General features: G+C 34.6%; 1 protein-coding gene across 1 annotated transcript in view; it reads right to left on the minus strand.

Moving 5' to 3' along the window:
- Positions 1-27,517, minus strand: part of SPOCK3 (SPARC (osteonectin), cwcv and kazal like domains proteoglycan 3) — a 198,968-nt gene that overhangs the window by 56,630 nt on the left and 114,821 nt on the right. Inside the window, exons 5-6 of the mRNA XM_086746456.1 lie at positions 23,597-23,723; positions 2,170-2,284 (exon numbers count right to left, since the gene is read on the minus strand). Of these exons, the coding sequence (XP_086602582.1) occupies positions 2,170-2,284; positions 23,597-23,723 (242 nt within the window). The remainder of the gene's footprint in view (positions 1-2,169; positions 2,285-23,596; positions 23,724-27,517) is intronic.

A 27,517-nucleotide genomic window follows, 5' to 3' on the forward strand; every position in this document is an offset into this window, starting at 1 on the left:
TCTTTCTCATTCTGTTTCTACACAACTTCCTAAGCCATCCCTCTCTTCCATACTGCCCGTCTTCATCTATTTCTAACTTTGTGTGATCCTACCCTCTAACACTGCCTCAAGTGCTCTTCAGATTTTCTCCTGGCCTTTGACCTTGCAAAGAAATGATATTCACATTTTGATGTTGCAGGAAAATGTAGCAGTTGGAAAAGCCCTGTATTTTGCTTGCCCTGACAATCCATCAGGACAGGATTAGTGCTAATTCCCATACTTCTATAGGATCTTTTTTCTTTCTCTTTTACATAACTATGCACAAGTAATCTTGATCCCTTGGCAGTATAAATCTCCAAGAAGTGTTCATTCCTAGGAGTTCATTCCTAATTAAAAACAATTCCATTTTGCTGCAGCCGTAAAATCTGTGTATAGTTTGTTTTCAGTGTTCAAGTACAGGAGTACCAAAAATAGAACATGCTTGAAAGAACACACACAAAGACAAAAATAACTGCATCAGGTGAAAGAGCTTCCAGCAGAGAAAATGCTATATTTATTTTGGTAAAAACTGAGAACAATGATACCATCTTAAAAAACTAACACTGGAGAATGGTAGGCCTACTACTCACAAAGATGCTTTTTGGCTCATTATCTTAATTCCATTTCATGCCCACTGTTAAGCAAATGTCCCCATATCTATGCTGGAGATGCAGAAATTGTTGCTGGTGAAAACTGCAGCCACATTAATGCGACACTATATGTCTTATAAAAGGGGCCACATGAACCATATAAGGCTGGGTCTTTCAGTGTTTTTCATTCAGGCTGGCAATGTGAGCAGATAACAGATTTATCTATTTGTTTACAGTTACTATATTAAATTGAAAATTAATGCTTAAAAAAACCTCAAAGCCGTATCATTTTGTAGAAGGGTGATAGCATACGAAATACTTAATTACACATATTCAACTAATATACAATTACACAATCAATGATACTGCCGAAGACCAAAAAAAGTGACCTAAGGGACTTTTTCAGAGCAGTTTTTTTAATTTACTTGTACGCCTGAACACAGCTCAGTGTTTACAGTGGTCATCTCTATTCATTGTTAAAAGATCATTAATTCTTTTTTTAAACGAGGAATAAAAAACAGTTTTGGCACTAGCTACAGCTTATCATGGAAACGATAAGATTCTCTTGCACAATAAATTTGGAATAGTGCATCAAACCATAATGAAATACCAACACTAATATAATCCAGTAATGTAATGCTAGTTTCTTTTATCTTTATAAGGTTGCTACAGGAAGAAAAAAAAATCTTCAAAAGCTAATTTCAGTGTATTTCCAATGGGTATATAGGACACTTGTGTACAAAGATTTTAGCTGACTCATTAAAAGTGCGACTATCCAGAAAGAAGAAAAAAATACCTCTAACAGAGATCAGTCTAAAGAAATTAAAAAATTCAGACACCCAGTCGTGCTGCTCTGGGTAAATTCAAGTCCATGATGGCCTAAACTTCATGCTACGACAGCGCTCTATTCAGAAGCATCAAAAACAGTATCCTGTTTTGCTTAACAACAACATTCCAAAGTCACCTGGAAGTCACTGAAATACAAATAGGCTTAGACACAATTATTTCTTTTCCAGTTACAAGAAGCAGTGCAAAGTAACTGCATTTTTCAGCAGCCTAATCTCAAGCATGGCCCGAAAGGAAGCTAATTTATTCCTATCAAACAAAGAACTCACTTTTATATGATAGGACAGTCTTTCCTAATGGTTCCATAGTTTAAGTGCAACTGCTTGCTCCTATGAGCAGTAACAAGGACTTTTAAGTTTCCTTTTTTTCTATCACACTTCACTTTCTTGAATATTCAGTTGAAAACACTGAGGAGCAAGGAATGAATTTTTCTTTGTTTTAAGTACAGCCACAAGCATCTCGAGGAGTATTAAAGAGTAGAAAAAGAACACCAATAACTCATACTACAATAGCTGCCCTTGAAAAATACAGTGGTATTTCACTATAGGCACAATTTCAAAACCTATGGCAAAGAGAACAACCTTCAATAAAAAAAAAAGATGGTTTTATTCAAGAATAATCAGCGTTTGTGATCACTGTACTCTTCTGTGAGCAAAATCTTATTTCCTTCTAGAGACAAGCTGTTAAAAATATCACACAAATTACCATCACTCACCTCTCCTATCACTTCTGCCTGCAATTGTGGATTTGTCAGAAGGGCAAGGGCAACGTCCTTCGCATTTCACTGAGATTTGTTTTCCTGAGACACAGGCTTGATAGTCTAATTTGCACTGTAAGGAGAGAGAATGACTATCATTAATATAAACATCCTTTGTAATAAAAATGATAGGTCTTTAAGTATTTTGAAGCAATCTTTCACAAAATGCTTAAATATTTGCAGACGTAGGTGCTAGGAAAAATTTTCTGTAGTATATTCATATTTTAATACCTTTGTACTAAGAATTAGATTAGATAAAGGTACAAAGTTTTTGTTCACTGATCTGACTACAGTTTCAGGCTCAGTTCAAGCATGAATACACTTGTGGTGTTAGACAGACTTGAATATGCATACAAAATGGAAACAGACTGCATTAGTTTTATTTGCATTATACAAGCAAATAAACAATGCAACAATATTAATTATTGATAGGAAACAACTCACAGTGAATTATTATAGAATTTATCACTTAATTTCTACCTTGATGGTGACAGTATCCTAGTAAAAAGGCAATAACAAATAAAATGGAAAGCTGTGCCTGATGCAACTGTGCACAGTGCCAGTCTTTTCTGATATAGAAACAGATTAATTTGTGTGGTTCTGATCTGTGGTTCTGACTCTCACAGCTCCAATTCAGAAAACCTACAAAAATTAACTAAATTTAACCAGAAAATGGAATTGTTGTTTCAAACATATAAAATAACATACTTAAAGACCACATACATAGAAAAAAACATTAAGGTTAGCATTGTCATTCTTACTCAAAAGCTGAATTTTACTGCAAAAAAAAAAGTTCTTGACATACAAATCTTTCTTGCAGGACGTTTTGACAATGTAGTATCAGGAAACACACAAATCAAAACAAAGGAAGAAAAAATAAAGTTAAGTATCTACAAAGAGCTTTTCCAGAAAAGGAAAGAAAGAGGAAGATAGTTATGGTGTACACTTCATCCTTGAGTAAAAGATGAAAGATATCTCATCAGTCAGGTAAGGGACATAAAACTTAAAAGCGTAAGAGTCAGAAAACTAGTTCAAGTAACAAAAGTATGAATTTTTTTCTATGCATCACAACCCTTCAGAAGAAAATCTCAACAGAATTTGTGCCTTCTACTCTCTGACTCATCTTCTGTTTGGATATCTAACTTCAGTTTAATGCAATTCCCTTTACAATTATCAGGATTTCTGGTAAACCCTAAAGTTGAACTTTCTACCTCTCTCATAAAAACGAGTAAGGGGTGGGAGCGCTGTAACTATGTGAGAATAAATGAGCCTCCTGAAAGACTGCACTTGTTCCCACTACCGTGCAGATATAAGCACAGTGAATTTACAGAACTTTATCAATCTTTCTTGTAGTCAGACTTCTTCTGTCACACTGTAGTCTAGTTCTCTACCTAGCACAAGCTGAACTGCATCGCTGTGTTGAAATAGCACCTTCTTGCACCACTGCCAATACCCAATAAGAAATATTAGAAGAGAGAAAAAAGAATACCTCAAATTTTGTGTGTTTACATAAAATCAACATTATAGTTCAGTTCTGAATGTGCTACCTTCTGTCAAAAAGGTATGGTTAAAGGACAACGAGGCTAAAAGAATCTTCTAATTCTAACTAAAAAGAACAACAGATTTTCTCCCATTGAAAGCAACAGGAATAGCCCTAGTGTCTCATAAAGGACCAGAAAATTGAAGCAAAGCAAACAGTTCTGCCCATGTTGACTATGAAACAACTGAATAACTTTTGTGTCCCTGCAGAATTATGTTGGCTGTACAGGAGAGTGCTTGCATTAGCCATGATGCCCATCAGACATCTTCCCAGACAGGGCATGACCTCATTCATATTTTAATACTTGAAACAGTCTCCAGAGTCAGGAGAACGGATCATAGCCCAAGTTTAATATGTGTTTCTGTCAAAAAGAGATATCCTCCCTTTTTTAAGATCTGAGAATTTTTATTGTTCAATCTTAGTAGCTTAAGAGTCAAACTTACAAATACCTGTGCTTTAAGCTTTGATCACTCCTGTTGGTGACTGAACTTAAGGAGACCATAATTTAAAACTGGAGATATAAACCTGTTTCAGGTTTGTTTTACGGAGAATCAGAATATGAAGAGTGCAAAACAAATAGATTTTTTAAAATTATTTTTTAAAGATTTCATAAATCCTTTCCTTGAGAGATCTTTTACAGACTGCAGTACTTCTATTTTGTTTCACTCAAATGTTGCTGAAGAAACTAGTAAATACTTCAAAGCTGCTCCAGCTAACATACCGAGTTATGAGTTTAGTCCTCTTGATTTCTTTTTCTTTAAAGTTGTCTACTCAGTCCTATTTGCAAATAAATTGCCCTTTTAAATATTAAGAAAAACTTAATGCTCAACACCTGCCACAGGCACTGATACCTGAGTCAGTGAGTGCAAGGTCAGCACATAACACTTCAAATCAGTACTCCCATCCACAAGTATGCTAGAATTCTACTCTCACTGAACTCATTCTATGGACAGGCAGGCAGCAGAGTTAGATTCCTTGTCTCTAGAAATGAAGCAAAATTATGGTCCTTTTATAAATCAGAAATGAACCAACAGGCTATCCTGATAATTTCAAACCAGCAGCTAATGACAGCAGGAATATAATTCTGGTTCAAATCTCTTGTCCTTGTTCCCCAAATAAACAATGCACTCCGATATTAAAAAGGCAGCTCAGCTAAATAAAGGCAGCTCAGACTTCCCTCAACTTTGCTCTTAAACTGGTAGAAGAGCAAGCAATGTACCTGAAAAACTCCATAGGAAAAGAAATCTGTGGCATACAGAATATGAAGACACAATGAGAAGTAGTGGTACAAAGGAGAGGTAGAGCTGGGAACAGTGATGAAATAATTAGTTTTGTGGGGAATATATCTGAATAGCTTAACAGCAGAAAAATATGGGAACAATTATATATATAGCATTAAAATAATTCAAATTTATTTGGCTTTATTAGTGACTTTTCTATATGGGGAAAACATGTCACAAAATTTTCAAGAAACTCATCTCTTGGATTTCATAATACTCCTTATTTATATTGGTTTTATAAACTGTTAACTGCTTGTGCTACCTTCATCATAATCCCTTATGTGCATAAAAAAAAAAAATTACTTCTGAATATATCTAGCATTTTATCTTCTGATCTTGATTGCCCTTTCTTCTTAGTGTATCAGTTTTCTACACTTTTTTTACCATGTCTCATTTGTATGTTTGATTCTAAGGATGCTTCAACTGTTTGAATTTTCATACTTTTTCTTACAAGACAGAATAGATATAGTTCTAACTTCAGAGCAATACACTGTACAGTGCTTAAAAAAAATCATTTCAATACAGATAAAGAATATGCACCCTGTTAGGGTCACTTGGGAATATATTTCGTCATGAAAAATTCCTCATTTCTGTACCATCAAGTGTTCCATAGAAAAATGCAATTTGTTTACACATATTCTTCCTGTTTAAAACCTGTTCAGTCTTAAGTGGACTCAACATTCTTTAACATTTGCCCAAAGCAGTTGTTTAGTGAACTAGAGACAAATAATTAAAATCTGTGGGAAGAACAACAAAGAATATATGTAATCTTCAGACATGACTCACACAGTTTTACTTTTATTACAGTAAAGATGAGAACAGTTGTATTTCTGGAACAGCTACTACAGTGCATGTTATTTTGATGTACGTGAGCTCTGCTCTAAGAATTAGTAAAAAGAGTTGGAAAGATTAAATGACAGTAATATATTTCATCAAGCTCTGCCACCTTCCATTCAAAAGTAGCTACCTGTCAAAGGCTGCCGAACAGATCTCTGTATACTGTACATATAAAGAACCTACTTTTACACTAAAATGGAAAAAACTCATCTACTTTTCTATGGCAAAATAATGAAAATACAAGGAAAAAAACCCTAGAGTTTTTGTGTGCTTTTGATTGGCATGAATACAAGCACAGGATACACCTTATTTATTACATAAAGATCCAAACCATCCCAATTTCCCTTATATTTTTAAACCAAGTTCCAGGTAAATATCATACATTTCCATATATACATGTCTGCCTTGACCATCATCCTCCTGTGACCAACTGATCTAATTTTTCAAGTGTGAATGACAGTATGCATGTCATTAATACACAGGGAAGACACTGATAAAACCTGTGACTTGGGAAAACTTTTTGATTACTTCAAATACACAGGAAACCACAACAGAAGAGAGTAATATGTCAGCATGAGTGCCACATATTCCTCTATGTTGAGGAAAAAGAATATGCAGAATATATTTATGCAGTCTAGAAGTTTTCAAATTAGTTGAATTTGATATTTACATCCTTGAATACTTGAACTGGCTGGGCAAATTTACAGCCATTGAGAAACTGTGAAGGACAGAGAATGTACTATCAGACTGGAAATGAGTGAAAGATGAAGAAAATAAATAAGAAAGGAAAAGATGATCTCAGAAATTATAGAAAAACCAGCTTTTAACTTTGATTTCTGGGCACCTAGAAAAAGAAAGGAGATGGACCATAAGGTTTTATCAGGTAAATTATAATAGATCTAGTCTTATTCTATGGATGAATTTCTAGAAAACAGAGATATATTAGATTGTAAGTACCTCGATTTTACCAAGACTTGTCATACTCTTTTAGATTGCCAGCTAGTAAGCCATACTGGGAATGTTATTTGTGTGCTGATATTGTAAGATGAGCACAAAACTAGGTGAAAGTGATCCTCAGAGAGTATCTCATGGTTACGATGGAAGGCTGTGCTGAGTGGACTTTTGCAAGGGTAAGTCACAACCCTGGAACTATTCCATCCTTTCATTAATGGCTTAGGAGATGAAACAAAAGATCCCTTATTAAACATGGTAGAGGTTGGAATAACTTTATAAGAATATAATAAAAAATACTCATATTATTTAAATAGGCTAAAATATAATGTAATTCAATAGATAAAACAGCTATGTTCTACTCTTAGAGAGACATAATAATCACATTTAAAATATAAGCTATGGAACAACTGGCTAGACATCCATTCCAAAGGAAAAATAAAAGCCTAGTGAACAACTGAATGGTGTTTAAAAACATTACCATACCAGGATATATAAACAGGACCGCAACCTACAAAACATGTAAAATAATTCCACACAGTTCTGGCAATGCTTAAAATGGAGCACTCCGTCCAGCTTTGTGATAAAGTTTCAAATAAGAAAGGAACTAATCAGTAAAAGTCAAAAAAAAAAAAAAAAAAAAAAAAAAAAAAAAAAAGAGTAACAGAAATGATCAAAAGCCTAGAAAGCAGTCACTGAGAAAGAGGACCAAGGAGTGGCAATGTTCAGTCTTGAGAAAAGAGGATTCATATAACAGCTCTCACTAAAAGGCACAAGAAAGATACCTGAAAAGAATACCATGACAAATGTTACAAGAAATAATTGGCTTAAATTGCTGCAGAAAAAAAATCAGATTAGATACTAGGAAGGTTTTCTAATAATAAGGGTAGTGAAGTACTAAAATAAATTGTTGGAGAAGTTTATTGAATCTTAATCATTGTCTTTACAACTAGGATTAGATAAATTTGTCAGGAATGGCACCTGTGTCATTTATATTGCTTTGAGAAAATGGGTGGACCAGATGGCATCAAGCTTATTGAATGAGAAAGTACAGGATAGACCTCCTCTGGGAATGAACCAGTGTCAAGATACTATTGCTTACATAAATCTTGTTCATTTGCTGGAGAGATTGAAAGATGTGTAGTGAATGAACTAGGGAGATCGCATGAAAGAAAAGGAAAATAATGGTTATGCTGGTCCACGGATCTTAGATAACCTACTTGAGCAAACTTCTGATTGGTACTGAGTGTATTTGTGTTCTCCTGAGATCTTGAAAATGTGAGATCTGATTTGGGAACACGCAAAATATTTTTAGATAAACTAAACCAAAAATAAATTGAACACATAATTGCTTTGCAACATGAAACACGAAAAAACGAATCCTTTAGTTGGACATCCAGATCTCACAAATAATTTTTTTTCTTCCATCTATCTGCAGAACCACCTTCTATTTGTAAAGCAACACTCACATACCACAGAGAGGGACTGTGCGTGTGAGATAGTGTAAATTAGTTACTATTTGCAGACATTCTCAAAATCTACAGGGAAAAAAGACATACTCAGGCAGATGAGGCATTTAGTTTAACTGTATGGTATAATAAAAGACGTAGGATTATACCAAAAAGTGCAGAGAAAGCTAATTACTGATTAAATACAAGAAAGGTCTGTCCATTCTGTGAGTTGTGAGTGAAGAGCCCTGTGGAAGAAATGGTAACAGAATTAAGTTAAGATTGCACTATATGTCTACCCAAAAGGAAAGACAAACAGTGCTTGTGCAACATTAACTTTGGCATTTCTCAGCATTTTATCAATTTGCTTTTTCTCATAGACTTAATTCTCTTCCTTTTCAAGAATGCTACTACCTCAGTGGCAAGGGAACATATTTTTCCACAGTAGTACTGTCTCACCAGGAATAGTGAGTGGCTTTTAAACACACTAACTAAAGGTAAGTAATGAGGATACATGAGATTTCTCTCAAAAGTAAGGAACAGAAGCTCATGCAGGTGCAGCCTGCAGCTACTCCTCCAATTCCTCCTTTCCTTCACCTTATACATATTGGACAGCTGGAAGCAGATCTGGTACACCCTTACAGCATACAAGTCAGCAGAAGTTAGCTGCCGGGGCATTCATCTAGATCTCCAATGCATACTGCATCCATTATGTGCTTCAAGCTCTTGATACTGAATGACTGAAGTTAGGCCAGACATGTCAACACACCCTTTGCTACCTCACAAACATAATTTCACAATATTGGATTAAGTGTGAATTCAATGTGAATTAAAGTCTTTTAGAAACTTTCATGTGCTGAGGTATATGACACAGAAATGCTTTCTGGAACACCATTACGTTTAATGTTGAGCATTTACTAAATTACTTTTTAGACAAGTAATAACTAATACTTATGCAACTGTAAAAAGTGTTTCATCTTTAGTTGTACTTTATCTCAATAATGAGAGCTCTGTAGAAGTCCATGACATTTTTGTGCATTTAAAATTAAACAAGGCAGGTTATCTAATTCTAAGAAAAAACATGAATTTTTGATGAATAATTAAATTCAGATTAATCTGATAATTTTTAGTTCATATGCTATAAATACTAATTTGAACATATATTTCCATATAGGGAAAAAGTTAATAGGGTTTTTTTTTTTTTCTTACTTTTACTGACTGTGGTCACGGAAAATGGTTCTGACACTAACCAATGAGAGAGAAGAGAATAAGAGGTGCTCCTGTGTCTGACTCCTCAACTCTTCCAAACTCCTGTTCACTCACCTCTAACCAACCTTCCAGTGTACAGAAGAGAAGTGATTTAGTGCAAGCGAAACTAGGGATATGAGTAGGCACTGGAGAACTCCAAGATCTTACCACTATAGTCTACAAGCTGTACACCACAGCTTTCTGTGCTGCTACTTAACAACCGAACGGTTCATAGGTCGAGCAGAGAAACCTAGCTGTTATAGTATAAATAAGTAGAATGGCTGAGAGAAATTGGTATATCCTCTGAAATTTACATGTTCCTACCAAAAAAGCTCACAGTTCTTCCTTCCCTATCTATTTTCTAGATGATCAACAATGAGTGGTTAGGAGATCTTTGTATGATCCAATCAACAGGATCTCTGATAAAAGAGCTCTTTGCTAGAGTCCCACAAAGTTAGATGCTGAAGAAGAGAATGAAATGTTAAATATGTCTTCCAGTATCATGTGTCTTATTGGTAGAAACCTCTCCTGTAGAGCTCCACATTCATGCATCAATATAGATCACTGTTTTCTCTCTGTTTTTAGAATGTGTTATCTCTGACAGCTGAATAGATAATATCTGATTACCAGTACTCAGTACTGTGTGCTTTCAACTTAATTTCATGTTATTTTGCTTATTCATGTTCCTCATTTTCTCACTTTTTCCCCATTTCAGAAAGCTTACATACATTCCTCTGCTCAAATTTGCTTTTACTGTATTTTATGTAAACTACCATGTGAAATTATAGCCTCAGATTTGAGGCTCCTAAAGTAAAATACGTAAGAAACCAGAATATGCTTTAACCGCCTTGGTGATTCCTGTCACCAATCATGATGGCAGGGTGGGTAGAGTGAGTGTTGATCAGATTATGTTCCAGGTCCAGTTCAACACGGAGCATTACTTGGTAACGGAATATGGAAGAGAGGTAAAGGACTGCTTGATGCAAGGGGCTGATTCCAGGCAATGGCTAGTACTGCTTCTTTGTACAGTCATGTCACTTTAGGTTGGCTTAAAATAGAAGTGAAAATATGGCCAGAGTTAGTGACATTAATGTGATAAACTTAATTTTGACATTATTATCCATTTTATAATTCTTTACAAAAAGTAGCCAAGAAAGCACAACCAGCTAGACATAATGTTTAGATATCACATTTTTAACTAATTCAAGCTTTAGAAATTAAAAATTAACATGCAAATTTAGGTATGAAGTGTCATCCAGATCTACAGATGACCCTTTGTCCCATCAGTAACCTGTTAATCATGTGTATAACTTAGTTAAACAATAGGAGTATGATTTAAAAGCTTTTCAGCAAACAAGTACTACTATTTAGAATGAAAATAACATTTAAAAAATATTAACCATAAAGAAATTCAACTAGCATTTTGACCAGAGAACAAAAGGAAATGTGCCTATTGAATCAAGACCCTAGCAAAGAGAATCCTTCGTGGTTGAAAGAGAACTGATGAATCGTTATTTATAAAGCTATGAATAAGAGAAAGTAATTTACATGAAAAAAATGAAAATCTGTTTGCACAGGTTTTTTTCCTGTTCACCTCTCTAGTTCTTGTCTATTTTCTTCAGCATTCTGCAGCGTAATGACACGAAAAGAAAAGCATGAAATCAGATCAACTAGTTGTTCAATCTTTTTCGGACATTCTAGAAAACATATTAAACACAGAAACATGCAGATAGATGCCTACAGGGATAATTTAAATTAGGCACCTACCTGTATTTGCTTTCATACTTAAGAGGCTTTTAGAGAGACACAATGCTTATGGAGCTTCTGAAAATCCTTTTAGGGACCTATCTGCTTTCTACATCAGTCATCTGAATTTTTAGGCATCTACTCAGTTTGGTAAATATATACCCCACCATTTTATTCTATACATTTAGCAAATGGGTAAACTAATATTTTATAACATCAAATGAGAATGTAAAGCTTAATTAATGCTAAAGACAAAACCCTGTGATATCCCAACCTGAATCATCTTACTTTTGTAAACTAAGAAGTATTAATAATAATGTCTCTAGTCGCTTTTTCTGTAAAAAAAGCATAATGCAATACTTCATGTCCAAATTAATATCTCAATATTCCTTGATGAAAACAAATTCTGTAAAAACCAAAATATTTCAAATATTAAAACAAATTTTAAAATTTAGACAGTTTTTTTAAAAAAACAGATTAACAAAAGGAGTAAAAACATATAACCATATTACTCCTACCTATATTATTCCTTCTGATCTTGGCTTATTCCAAAATTATAAACACTGATCTAGTTTAAAAATACACTAACAGTTTTTTGTAAGCACGCTTAATAAAAAAAAAAAAAAAAATCTTTCTGATACACACATATACTTGTCTATAAATTCTAGCTCTTATTCAGAGCTTTCATCCATGTAGTCCAAATTTCAGCACTTCATCAGGCTCCTTGTTTCAAACTTCATCATTTTTACCAGACCCAGGCTACAGACGCACAGAATGTCACCCATCACTGTATGCACATGAGATCCTTGGTGCACCTCATTGCTAGCATTCAGTTTTGTAATGTGGAGAAAATTTCTTGAGAGATAGAAAAAGGAATATTGCTCAGACAAAACTGACTTAACATTTTTCAAGTTCGCATTTCAAATTTGAAAATTAATATTCAAAGAAAAATTTAAAATGTGAGCAAGAACATTTAATTCTCCTAAACCATCATCTTAAAAACAGCTGACTATTTTGGTTCTAAATCAGTCAGGAAAGATCTTCACTGACTTTCAGCTGACATGCAAATTTCTGAGTAATGGCAATGGTAAAACAAAAGTAATGGTAAAGATATAAAGCCTTGTAATAAGACACAAATGACTTGTAAAACCATGGAATTTTTTGTTAAAAGAATCTGCTTATTGCTTATTAACATGCATTATCTCTGTATTTTTAATGTGATATGGCTTCCTAAGCCATGCTGGCTGATTGCATTACTAATTAAACAAGTTCAATTTATCTAATTATATCTAAGTTGAAATATTTATAAAGTTATATGTGAACTAAAATGGCATCTAAAGGACGTGCTCATTAGTCTTCAATTACAGCAAAAATAATGAAAATAATAAAGTAATGTGCATGGACCTAGAGCTAGTCCATGCTGGGCTATCCCATCCAAGTTTCTAAGACATTTAAACTATACTACGTCAACTGAGAAAAAACAAAGAAAGCAAAAAAGAAATTCTGCATAGTTACTTACATTTAGAGCTACAAATTTTGTTAAACAAACTCTTATTTTTCTCTTTCAGTAAGTCCATCGTGGCCTACGATGATTCTTTTTTTTTCTTTTCTTTTTGAAACTTTGCTATGATGCTGTGGACCTACCTCTGATACTCAGTCATATTTTTCAGATTCCCATCTCTCTCAGTTCTCATTAATGTCCAGATCTGTTCTTTTGGGACTTAAGTTGTTTTACTATCATACTTTTTTTCTCAAGATCTCATCCAAGAGTTTGTTAAGAAATACTTTGTTTCACTTTGATCTCAAGATTAATGTAGAAAAACAAGCAAACAGAGCAAACAGCAATGTCTTAACTTGTGGAAGAAAGATCTATTATTATTTGCGGCTTCAAAATTTAGCAGAAAGCAGACATTGGACACGTAAATAAACATATTGGACAGTTCTTCTCTTTGCTAGAAATTACTGAAGCTAGGTTAGATCACAACCACACCCCGGAAGAAAGCTGATGAAGGTTAAAGAAGGTTTCTTGAAGGACTCCCTATTCTCAGGAGAACCATAAGGATCTGAGTTGGCTAAAATATTTTGAACATTTCTGAATATCAACTATTCATTTCTTCAAGGTTTCTTCTTCTTTGGGTTGTTGGGCTTTTTTTTTTCCACCAAGAAACAAGGTGGTAGGTGTATATTAAAGCTTCAAAGAATCTTGAAGTGAACAGGAACTTCACAGTAACACACATCGTTGTGAAATTCTCACAACCCAGAAACTTCTGGCTCTGTGTTTCCATATGTGACTTTGGATATTTTTAAGTGACACGATTTGGAGAGGGAAGTGAATGTGGTTACCAAACATTCCATTAGAAAAACTAAATCCCAGAGTTTTCTGTGGTTCAACTGAAGAACTGTATTATTTTACAGCCATAAACAATACGCCTGAGCTGTGATAACATGTATTTGTTTAACATCACAATGTTGAATGCTAAATGTGTCTTATTAAAGCCCATTAAATAAGATTAGGATGCATATAGCGGAAGACCACACAAGCATAATCCTCCTTTCAATAATAATTTTAAAATTCTAAATGGCAGATATATTCTAAGCAGAGAATCTAAGTAAATAAAAACATAGTATACTGGCATTAGAGCATCAGAAATACTAAAAACTTGAAATAATATTTGAACAATCTTAATATGTCTGAATTTGTTTTCAGTGAAATATCTAAATAGTAATTGGTTCATGTTTACAATATTTAATTATGAACTTTTCAAAATTACAAATTAAAAAAAGAGTGAGACTTAAAATACGATTCTTTAACGTTACAGATATTTTACCTCATGGACATCTAAATTACTATGACTGAAGCTTTCTTTTTCTCTGGGACAGCATAATCAGTTTATATCACTGCTGGTCTAAATTTCTGTTATGATGTCTGATGTTACTACTTGAAACTTCAAAGTATCTCAGTTTCTTGGTAAGTGCAACTGTGACCTACATCAAGAGTGTGTAAGAATATCTTTTTAGAAGCTAAACACTTTGTTCTGTTTGATTACTAAATATAATGGCAAGTTCTAAAAAAATTTAGTTTGAATAATTACATTTTTTTCTAGTCATTTTCACTTCATTTGCAGTTCTGTAGCTTTTCAAACACTCACTGTTCTGTTAATTGCTAAAGAAACCTGTAACAGTAAGTAATGTTAAGTACTTCTTTTGTGCCTGGTAATGTTGTTCCAAAACTCTTCTATAAAAGAAAAACAGAATTAATTTTAAGAAAACTAAAGATACAGAAAAAGGGAAATAAATTAGAACCAATTTACATTTATTATAACTCTCCATTAACACACAGTACATGGAACAGGCTGTATTTTAAAGCAACAAAATGATCCAGGGGTTCACTGCTACCTGATAAGCATATAGTTAAATTCAATTGTGACCAAAAGACAAGGAGAGACATTTAAGAAAAAGAACAAAAAAACAACAAAATCCCACGGTTCAGTGCATGGGGAAATGATGTCTGGTTTAAATATACATGAAAAAACAAATGGTGCATCGGAATTAAGACACAGTAACAGAGGGGAAAAAATATAGCAAGTATTTATGTTAGAGTTTTGAGGGTTTTTTTTCTTTTTATTTTAAGGTATGATTATGTAGTTACATATTTTATCCAATGGGATAAATTTAAGTAAATAATCCCTTTTAAGCACCTAAACTTACTAACTTCCATGGCACACTGGTGATAGGGAGAAAAAGAGAACCTGCTTTCTGAAACAAACAAACAAACAAAAAAGTATAATAATCCCATTCAAATAACTATAGCAAAATCAGAAATGTCTTTGTTGTTACATTTTCTTCCATTTCATCATGTATCTGGAGTGCAAGGACAACTTAGGTGGCCATGGGCCTCCCTTGCCCCTGGGACATGGGAAGGAATGTTCCAAGGAGAAGGGAATTACATGCCCAGGTTGGGATGTAAGGATGTCAGAGACATGAGAACTGAAATACACCACACCCCACTAAACGTCTTCCTTTCTAGTAAGTTGTTCTGGTTTTGTTTAGTGAGAAGGGGCCTAAAGTGGTAGCTTCTGTAGGAAACTGCTAGAAGTCGCTCCCGTTTGTTCAGTCGACTCGGCCGGGCCTAGGGCGGACCCGCTGCTGGCCAAGGCCAAACCGATTGGTAGCAGAATGTTCCCTGATAACACCTCGGTTATAACGCATTTAAGAAGGGGAAAACAGGAAAAAAAAAAAAAAAAGAGAAGATGTGAAGCAGCTGAGCGGGAGCAGAGATGGGGAGGCGCGAGCCTTGTGGGCCATGCAGGCCTCACCCTCTGGCCTCCAGCCGTTCGGCCGACTGGGCCCGACTTGACTTGGCCTGGCTGCAAGAAAGTGGAGAGGAGATGAGATGTGAATGAGATGCAAAAAGGATCCTGAGAGGCATCTGCCTGCCTATTGGGAAGAATTTTTCTTGTGAGAGGAACGGCTGCAGACGCCAAGGTCAGTGAAGAAGGAGGGGGAGGAGTAATGTGGCTCCTGGTCAAGATTCCCCTGCAGCCTGTGGTGGTGACCATGGTGGAGCAGGTTGTCCCCCTGCAGTCCATGGGGGTCCATGGAGGAGCAGAGATCCATCTGCAGCCTGTGGAAGACCCCATGCCAGGGCAGGCAGATGCCTGAATGAGGTTGTGGCCCATGGAGGGCCCGCTGGGACAGCTGTTCTGAAGGGACTGCACCCCATGGAAGAGATGACCCACGCCGGAGCAATTTCACGAAGGACTGTGGCCCATGGGAGGGACCCCACAATGGAGCAGGGGAGGAATGCGAGGAGTTCTTCCCCTGACAACGCAGCAGCGGCGTAAAACAACATGTGATGAACTGACCATGACCCCCATTCCCTCTTCCTCCCTGTGCCACTCGAGGGTGGGGGAGAAGGTAGTAGAGATAATGTTAAGCGTGGGAAGAGGGAGGGGTGAGGGGAACTTATCTTGTTCTCTGTCTCATTCTCCTGTTAGTTTTAGAAATAAATGAATAGTTTTCCCCAAGTCGAGTCTGTTTTGCCCGTAAAGGTAACTTTAAGGATTTTTCTCCCTGTCCTTATCTCAGACCTCGAGCTGTTTTTCTTGTATTGTCTCCCCCTGTTCTCTCGGAGGGTGGGGAAAGTGAGAGAGAGAGACTGCGTAATCTGGTCCTGATCGGGGCTGAACTACGACATAAGTGCTTGTATGTATTTTCCATGCCATCTCCTACACTGGCACAATCTTTGGGGTCTTCCTTCAGAGAATTATTAATGTAATATTTTAATGTTTTCACTGGACCAAGACCTGAGCCAGTTTTCTTGTTTGCCACTTGTCACTTTCAATCTCATCTTCTTTAATCCCATTCTTATAACAGATTGTCTGCTACTAACTCTCAAAATTTGTTCCCTAGGTTAACATCATCTTGTTTCATGCCCACTGTCTTCAACTGCTCTCTCTCTTCCTTTATAAAAAGGTTATTTTCCACTTATTTTTTTTAAAAATGCCCAAACAAAATCCTCCCAAGATTATAAAAATCCTCTTATCCCATCTACCTACCTCTTCCATTACAACCTTCTTTATCCTCCACTCCACTGAAATGACGCTCACTAACGAGCTTCCGCTTTTTAAATCTGAGACAATCTTCTCTTTTGATCCCCTTCTTGCAACCAACACAGCTCATCATTATTTTCTCCACTGTTTTCTCAGGTGCCTTAATGTTTCAAACAGCTACACAAACCTAAGAACATTATTTATTGTCTCTTAATGCTCCAGACTCATCTTCCTATTGGTCTCAGAACTGTTTTCTGCTCCCCACCATCACTTCACAAGTGAGTCAGTTCAGCTCCTATACATTTCTGCCTGCATATGATGTGGACACAGTTTCATGGAAAATAATTATTATGCCAAAATGACTGATTATTTTATCTGTAATTCTAGTTGTAACATTTTGAATACTATTTTCAAAAGATTAAGTTCTGCTGGTTAAAGCTACCATCCAGAAGGAGGATTGTTGTCCAGATAAGTACGGATGACTAACATAATCTAGCAGTTTAAGAAATTTGAATCTTTAATTACTTTCTTAACTTCACTTTAAGCAATTTTCTTTAAGAATTTTTTCATTTTTTTTCTTGTTTTACTGTCTGTCCTGTTTGACACTTAAGATATAAATTTAGATTTTCATCAGTAGGTTCTGGTTCTAAGTTCTTTCTACATTCGTTATTTTGTATCCATATATTGCTGCTGTGATACGAGTTACTTAATAAACACCAGCAATTGTTTCACTTTCCCCTGTTTGTCCTATTCTTTTATTGGTTTGTCCTTCCACCCTATATTGTTTATATTCCAGAAAAAACGTAATATTGTTTTAAAATACTGTGTAAAAGCATTAAACAAATAAAGGCTTATGAATTTTTTCCAGTCCATTTAGCAGCATTTTTTAAACTTTTACTGAAGATTTAAAGTTTATGTATATTTTAATGTAAATCAACATATGATATTATATTAAACACACTATTCTAGAATGAAAAAGGGAACCAAATTCAATTCGTGCTAGTATAAATACATCACCTTGTCTAAGAAATACTAAGCTGCTCAGAATTTCAAAATATTGAAGGTTCAAGAAAGTAATTTGTCATCTAAGCTACCATCTCCATTCTCTACAGCTTTAGCAGCTATTTATTTTGAATGCAGTTGATAAAAAGAGATCAGTTATATATAATCTGGAATTTTTAGTAAATCAGTCTATTTGGAAACCAGATTAAGTAAAGTGAGTCACTCTTCTGACATTTCTCTGCCTTTTTTTGAATATCACATTCTATCAATTTAAAAGTTCCAGATGAAATTTCAGGCATTACTGCCAAAACTCGTTGATGGCAGAAGCTAGAAAACCAACCTCATTCCCTGATTTTTTTTATTAGCTGTCTTTTTTTAAGTATTTAAACAACAAACAAGGAGTTTCCAGAATTTCTGTAAAGATCAGTTTATCCCGATAAAAGTATATCCAATGGACGAACCAAGCAAGATACATTTTATCTCACTGACTACTGGTCAGTCTCAAGAAAGATTTCTTACAGACTTTTTTTTGTTTGTTTTTGTTTGTTTGTTTGGTGGGGTTTTGGGTTGTTTTCGTTTGTTTGTTTGTTTGTTTTGTGGGGGGAGAGGGTGGAATGGAAGGAAGGCTGATCATGGTTTGGTTCTGGTTTTGGTTTTTTTTTTCCATTTGCCAAAAAGTTTATTTGCCAGTTTACCTCAGCCACAAGCCCTTCACTGTAACAGTCCAATGTATATTTGGTTTGCAAAATACTTTAAAGTTGTCCACTTGAACAGGGTGATTTTGGCTGGGTCTTGCTTGGGAACTGGATAGAGACATGAAACATAGTTTTGAGAGGCCTCTTTTGACAAAACCTACTTTTATTAGAAAACCAAATTGCTGCTGGCATAGCACCTGGAAGAAGCTGCTTCTTCCAGCTGCAAAAATACCGACCAGCATGTTGTCAAATAATTTATTTCAGAGAGATTACACTATTTTATCATTAAAGACGGCAGGCAGTGATTTAACATTATTATATCTGGCTACGTTTCAACTGACAGTTAAGTCTACAACAGATTACTCAGTAGCAATGCAGACAAAAAACGAAAGGCATAGTGGATTCGCCCAATTTAAAAAGTAAGAGTGACAGATATTGAATCAGGTTTGTGAAAATTACTTCCATTTATTATTACAAAATACATATATACATATATTTTGTAATAGTAAGTCTATTTCTAGCAATCTTTTCTGAAGTAGAAAGGAACTGTCAACAGCTTAGGCATGTGACCTGAAAACTCACAATAAGTTAATAAATAAATTTAAATTAATTAAAATTTTATAATAGGACAATGTTTAACATAACATCAAAAATTAAAAATGTTAATACTTATGTTTTATGCTTCCTCCAATCTGTCTTACAGTAAACACAGTGCTAAGAGATACAGATTAAGTAAAAGTCTTTAAAATATCTGAAATGAATACAACTAGCAATGATTTTTAAAATAAAAGTGTTAAATATGGGATACTCTGAGAATAAAAATATAGGAATTTAGGCTCATGTAAAATTATAAACAACATTTGGATAGAGTAAGCAACCAGTACCCAATTCCCCACTCCACACAGTGTGATGTTATCCACTGTCTCTCTTTCATTATTGTAATGACAATGGAATCATAATTTGGGAGACTAAAGAAAGCATTTGAATATTAAAAAAAAAATCAAAATTCTAACACCTACCTATCTGTAAAGTATATCAAAATTCATATCCTTTTTCTGACTCTTTGCTTTTCTATAGCTTTTCCATCTTAGTCTGAGAAGCTAGTTTAGACCCATTATTTTTGCAAAATACGAGTTTTATTGTTATTTATATCTATAGGGATGTCATCAATCACATTAAGTTTTTACAGGCAGGAGAAAAAATATTTCATAAAAATTCACCATCAATACGAAACAAACTTGAGTAAATTATTGCTAACAATAAAACTGATCTAGGACTTCCTGCCAAGACGACTCTGGAATATAATCACAGAGCAATGGGCATATTCTAAGGATTAATTTATTTCTATGGTGTTTTCCTTTCAAAATACTCAAAGCGTTGCTCAATGATCTTATTTAAGGTTAGATTTTGTTTAAGTTGGACTACTTGCCAACCATGTTCAACCTAACAGAGAAAACTTCTGCCTATTGTATCAGACACCACAGCTGTAACGTAAAATATGTAAAAACCACTCAGAAGACAATTCATCTAATGTGTGACCATATTTTTTTCCTTGTGGTCATGTGTCAGAAGGCTCAGTTATAATACAGCACAATGTGGGAGAACTGTTCCAACAGAAGTATCCAAGCCTGAGCATCATTATCTCATCCACAGTTACACCAGTTTTACCATATGCATGCTGGACAGCAGCGAGTTGCATCCCTAGGTAAAATAAGGGCAGGAGATGGGTTGCTGCCACAAAACATCCCACCTGAGCTGCACTCCACGAACTTTTTATTTCCTTATTAATCCCAGCAAAGATGATGCTAGAAATAGGCTGCAGTGACTGTATTTTTCCTGGAGAATGGATGGGGCGTCAAATATAGGGGTACCAAAGCGCTACACTACAGCACTGCTTGAGAATTCCTAGAGTTTAATGAACAATGTACTTACAAGTGCCAAAGTTTAGAGAAATGTACAAGGTAAACTAGACTAATGAAGTGTAAAACACATGCAGTATTATTTAAAGGGTATTGACTGAAAATTGTAACACCACCCTGGTAAGGAAATGGCAGGATGTCTTTATACTGAATTTCTTCTCACATAATAATTAATGTTCACTTTGATTACTCAATATTTCAGCATGTAATATTTCTTTTTCAATATTCTTGTAATTCAAATAATTAATGTCTTACACCTGTTATTTTTCCTTTACAATGACTGCATGAGATTAATTTTGGGCTGAGAGCATAGTAAACCTAACCTGGTCTGTTAAAATGAATGGGAAACAGAACATCCTTACCTGACTCTGGCTAAGCTCATTTTACAGGTTAATCTTTCTTTCTACATTGTCTACCCATTATGTAATCTTTCCCCTCCCTACCCCACAGCAAAAAACATGTATGAAATAGCTATAGTTATATAATTTAATACAAACATTTGTATGGGCTTGGCCTGAAAAGGGAGGGCATATTCCCAAAGTACTGTCCATCCGATAACTGTCAGCTGCCTGGTTGTGTTCTGCAATACTATTGCTATTTACTGACTTATTTTCAGCAAATGTATTCTACAATTTGCCACAGTCATTGACAAATGCATTCTAAATACAAGAAAATTGCTATATAAACTCCTATGGGAGCTTGATGATGCAATGAAACAAAACTTTGCCTGGAGTAAAGGAACACAAATATTCATCTTTATGTCAATTTTTAAAATGACTGCTCCTGAAATAAACTTGCAAGGACTTCTATTTTGATGCAACTGCACTATAGAATATGAAATCATAACATCATGGAAAGGAAATAAAAATAAATATAGGCTAACATAGATCTTCCCTGGTCATTAACTGTTTTCTAGCATTTTGCTGCCATAAAACTAGATTTGAAATCTACCATTACAAGGTAGTGGAAGAAAAAAGCAAAACCCTGCAAAAGCTCTCTAACACTACATCACTTCTGCATTACATGCATGTAAGGGACATAGAGGTTGGACAATACGTGCTATTGCACTGACTGCAGCTCTGATAATGCACTGGAGTGGAAGCAGAGTGCATCTATTTAATCCACTCATTTCTCGTCATTCTGTTTGAGAAGCGCACCCTCACCTTTAACACATGAACTGGTGTAAAAATATCTGCATCTCATCACTAGTTATAAACTTCTGTACATCTACTTCAGACTAGATGACAAGAGGCCCTAAGGGTCACTTCTGTCTATAGGACTATTTAGAATACAGCATTCCTATATGACAAAATAGGAAATAAACAACGAGGTTAAAGCTCGCTCTGATGTTTCGATTACATTAGAAAGAATATAGGGAAAGATTGCAATGGATAAAGTATACAGTATTTTAAAAATCACAAACAGTTGCTCATTCAGTATTACCTACATCAAGTTATCTACCTTGTCTACTTAAACTGCAAAATAATAGAGACTACATCTTTTACATCTATCTGCAGGCTAGAGTTGGCACTTAAAGATTGATTGAACCTTCACATGGCACAGCAAAAAAAAGCTAAATGACAGTATCATCTAATGCCTAGTAAGATGCAAGCACATTTCAAGCTCTTTATAAAACATAGACAGGAGATTACTGTGAATGAAAATAAGAATATTTTAAAATTCCTAAGTTAAAACTTTAAGTCATATCATCACTGGAAAGGAATTATTTTTCTGCTAAGTCAAAGAGTTCAAAATTCACACGTAGGGCCTCAGATATCCTGGTGTGAGAGTTAGAATTTTTCTTTTTTTAAAGGAAAATTAAGATTGTTCACAAGTTCCCTATAACTAAATATTCAGTTTGTAAGAAAAACTTTTTCTAATGTAAAATTTAGGATAAAAGCATAACAATTATCAAGGTTGAGGAAGCACTACTTCTGATGTTTTTATTTTATGAAGAAGAGAATACTCTTGGAGAGGATACTTAGTATTCAATCCAATAGACAGCCACTTCTGAAAACTCCAATCCTTTTTTTTTTTTGTAAAATTCAGACGTAGTTTGTGATTGCAGTAAAAAACAAAAGAAAATTCAATATAGCAAATACTAACTCTAAGATCTTTAAATACTCGGAAATATCCTAAAAATATTTTGCTTCAAATGCTATATGGATTTTTTTCTTTATAAGTAATGAACACAGAGCTTCTCCATCTCTGTCAATTTAATCTACTACAATCAGCATTATCATTATTACTATATTTCACTTGAAGCACTGGATATTATCTAATATTAGAAAGATTTTTTGAAGGACATGATGCCAGAATGACAGAATACAGTAGCTCCTCTTGCACTACTGAACCGCATGCCGTTTCTAACAAAAATGGGTTCATCAAGAGCACACATTTGTTTCTCCTAGAGAGGATTCAGTTGTTAGCATCTGCTGAACACTCTTCTACTGAATGTTTAAGAGAGGATGCTAAACAAATTGATTTGTTTTCAGTATTATGAAGTCACTGTATCTCACAAGTTCCACCTGAGCACTGTAATAATGCAGTCCAATGGTTTCTGGAGTCAAGCATGACCAGCACAAAATCTTTTATCCAAAAAAGACTGGGTAAACTGAGAGAAGCATTTCTTAATTACTATTCTGTCTCCAAATAAGTATGACAAAAAAGATAGGAGGGTTCTGGAATACAGAATGAAAATTTGATTATGGTCTTAAAATACATAAAATGCTATTGCAACAACTACTTATATTACTGCATTTTTTATCTGGATGTATTACATTTATGTTTGGTGCCTGTAATGTGAAGCATCCACTCAACTGTTAACCGGAAAATCTGACTTAACATCTTTACCTGACCCCAAATTGGGGATACACAACATTTATTTCCTTATTCAAAACCCTGCCTTGGTGTTTGTCTATTATATTATAGAGCACTCTTACACTGTGCTGCTTTGGGTACTACTGTTTCATGCTGCTTAGGATTTGCTAGCATTTTGCTTTCTTGTGTTACAATATACTAGAATTGCTTAGGCTGCAGTCTGTAATATATATTTTGGTCAAAACAAATAAATGTTGATTTGTGTTACAATACCGTATTTTATTTTCCAAGAGCTGGAATTGACTGGAACAAAGAAAGAATAATTTAGTTCTTTATTTGATTCTTACCTGAGAAGAATATGTGTGACCATCTGATCCACAAACAGGATTGGTATAAACTACTGGACACTGCTTGCAGTTTGATGAAATGGGACCACCCCTCCACTGTTTATGGCCTAAACCAGCCTCTTTCATACTGTAAGTAAACAAAAAGTATGTAATTCTGATAAGCAGTAGTAAAAATAGAACATATTCAGGGTATTTTAATGAGCCTTTACAAACAGTAAGCCATACATAGTTTCAGTCATAAAGTTTTCTTCCAAGTAAAGAGCTGCCACAATCCTTGGTACACACTCGTTCACCTTTGTACATTACTCACTGTAGTGATACTTGATGCCTGCATATTATTACACTTTCTAAGACATTTTAGTAGAAAAAGATGATTAAAATGATGCTTTGGTGACTATTACACTTATTCATCAGTGAAAGACTTTTTTTTTTTTGTTGTTGTTATTAAATTGTATGAATGGAGTTGTATTAATACTCGTGTTTGAGGAGGTAACATTTAACTATTAGAAAATTATATCAGAAATACTTCTATAGAAACAGGTAGGTGGTCTTTGAGTACTGTTTGCCCCACTTTGACCACTGCCTTTCACAGCTTGCTTTTCATAAAATTCAAACTCTAGCACCCAATGCAAAGTTCAAAGGAAAAAATAAGGGTAATCCACTGGAGTACGGAATTTATCTGCATAAGCATATCTGTGTATGCTTATACAAACAAATAGATATAGCAAGAGGGATCAATTTAACCCAGGAAAAAAACCTACACTGAATCAGACTAAAAGCCTGAAATAAATTACTGACACGTCCTCAGAATACTCTCCTAACCTTCAGTAATTTGTGGTATGTGGCCACCATCAGACAAACATATTTTCTCTCTGTAGCTTTGAATTAATTTTTATTTGTGAATTTTTCTAGTTGCTTTTTGCAACTATGAAAGCATTTAGCAGCCATTGTATCCTGAAACAGCTGTTTTATGAGAGCTGACTGATTCATACACTGACCTACAATATGCTTTATATATTAACAGCTTCTAAATAAATAAGAACATAGAACAATAATGCATGAGTTTTATATTGTGCTTTCTGCTTGGAATCTTAATGAGGGATCTAAAAATGATTATGCTTAGAATACAGGAATGACTTATCAGGACACTCAAGTAGTAAATGCTCAGACTTATATAAAACTCAAATCAAATCTTTAATGCAGCAGAACTCTTTCAGCTTGGTTCACCTACAGATAGTCAATAACTATTTTGCTAATTAGTCATGGACCACTGTTTGAGAAGAACATGTCTAGAGTAATAAAAAGAAATTAAATTAGAAAAAATTCTCATCCTCTGGTTTTATGTTGCGCAGAGTAAAAGATTAAAACTACATACCTAACTGTAAACTATTGCTGATCAAAACCAAAACTCTGTTTTCTCAGCTATGCTAACATTTTCATGCTGTTCATAATTTTAACTGTTAATGTGTTCTTTAAGAAAAAAAAAAGTTATATAAGTTTACATTCGGATTACACTGTGTGGCTAAATTTTGAAATGCACAGATTTTTTAAAGTGTAAACAGGAATCTAAAATGTTGTACACAGAAGTTATCAGTTACTGCTGAAAAATTCAGTAATAGCTTCAATTACATGTAGCATAATGAGTGGTAAAATATCCATACAGGAAGTTTTTACATCCATCAGGAAGTATAAAAAAAAAAAGCAAACAATTTAAACATACCACTAATTAACAATGAATAACAATCCTTTCTGCTGAGTTGCATCATTTGAAAACTAAGCACAGACCATTTCATTTCTATTACAGTAAAGAAAAGCTAAGTTGAACTGTATCTTTGCTTATGTATAACATATACTAATAATCTGACTACTCCTGCTCCTCTCACTTGACTGAGAGCTTTTCAATCATCCACATGAGCTCCAACATAATTAGATTATTTAGATGGCTGCATCTTTCTCTTATTTCTTGTTACTATTACAGCTCACAATTTTCCAGAAGTGCCCCAGTAGCCTGAGGCTACTGACAGGACCAGAATTCCAGCTATCAATCTGGTGCAATTTCTGTTTATCACAGCTATAGTAACTTTGAAACACTGCATAAGTTGATTGCAAAAGCTACAGACTTCAACAGGGAGGACTTCATTGATACCGGCAAAAAAACAAAAATTGGAAGTAGGATTTGTGAGACACACAGAGGCTGTTGAGTGTAGATGCTTAAAACATATCAAAGAAAGGAGTAGTGGTGAATACAGGGGTTTAGCATATCTGCAGCCTTGTACATACCCTCAATGAAGTTTAAAGACAAGACAGAGGGGAAGAAATAAGGAAAAAAAAAAGAAGAATAAAGCCCTTTTAGATGGAGGAAAATGGCTAAGTAAAATCACCTAAAGGAAGAAAAAGAGAACGATGTCAAGGTAGGTGGACATTAAAACAAGCTCAGGGCACTGAAATCACAGGTCTGAGACAATCAGTGGAGAGGTATGAAGAAAATGGGAAATATTTTATGTAGTCAGATAGATTATCTTCTCTCAACTAACCTTTATTTTGTCAGGCTTTTAAATGCAGGCTGTCCCAGGGTACTCATTTACGGTGAAGAGAGACAAGTTTCCTGTTACACACAGAAATCACCCGAGACCTTCAGCAGATCACTCTACTCAAAATCTTGGTTTCTATATAACTAATAATAATTTTCCACAAAACAGAAATATCTGTATCTTTTCAAACTTGGAATGGAAGATATAAAGACAAATATTTATAATAAGTTATAAATAATGATACTTTGAAAGTATCAGTCCAGAGATACCTGGTCATGGAAATGCTTTGGATGGACATCTGTCCAGAAGCTGTAGCACAGTGATATACAAACTACATTCTGTATTATCAGAGCTGCCAAAGAGCTATTTTTTGATTGTCAGTCACTGAGATGGCAGGCAGATATGAAAAGTCAATTTAAAATATTTTTAATATTAGTTATGGTAGACGTGCATTTCATAGAATATATCAATAATGCCTTTTACTTATGTATTCAAACATTTCCTTTCACCATTATTTAATGGCATCAGATTTGTTCCCATCGACTACTTCTTTTTTACCAGGTATTGCATTTTTTTTTAACAGCTAGGCAATGAGCGTACATACAAACTATTGATATGGAAATAACTGAGAAACTACTGTGATGATGTAAATCATCTTGAATTAAGATCATTATTGTATGTCCACAACATTATGAAATAAGATACAGAAAGACCACTTAATTCATTTACTTGAAACGTGCAGATAAAGCAATATATTTTTACATTTTAAAATGTTAGAGAGGAAAACAAATAGTAAACACATAAATCAGTTACTTCACTATAAGAAACCGCTTTTATTTTTCTCTTCCTTACATTTATTATTTTTCGACTCAGTATGTAAGAAGAAAACAAAGATCACTGTAACTTGCAGTTACTAAAATTCTGCCACTTAATTTTGTGATTCTACTGCAATCACTATAAACATTCTTGCACTTGGTAGTATTATGCCACAATAAATAGATGATGCCACATAAAAGTCAACCTCTTCCACTGACAAGTTTTACACTTCTAAATTTCCTGAAAAGGGCTTTGGGATCTGTCTAGTAATAAAATAACTATTACTGAATACACAAGCTCCACCTTATCTGACACTGTTGACATCTAAACGGTAAACTTAAATATACAGGTTTCATTTCCCAGCAATGCTTGTGATTGCACTAATTTGCATACACCAAATTGTGCATATGCTTTTAGATTGCATATGCAACTGCATGTCTAGAAACATAATTAGCCAATCTGCCCAATTACTCTAGCCTATGTACCTGTTTGCATACATAAACTTACCTTCCTGTATACACAGTGATCGTGCCTGCAAGTACTTTGAGACTGCTTAATGAAACCCATTGAAAAT

This window comes from Chlamydotis macqueenii, chromosome 4 (genome assembly GCF_036417535.1).
Source record: "Chlamydotis macqueenii isolate bChlMac1 chromosome 4, bChlMac1.mat, whole genome shotgun sequence".
In the NCBI taxonomy this organism is placed as follows: Eukaryota; Metazoa; Chordata; class Aves; order Otidiformes; family Otididae; genus Chlamydotis; species Chlamydotis macqueenii.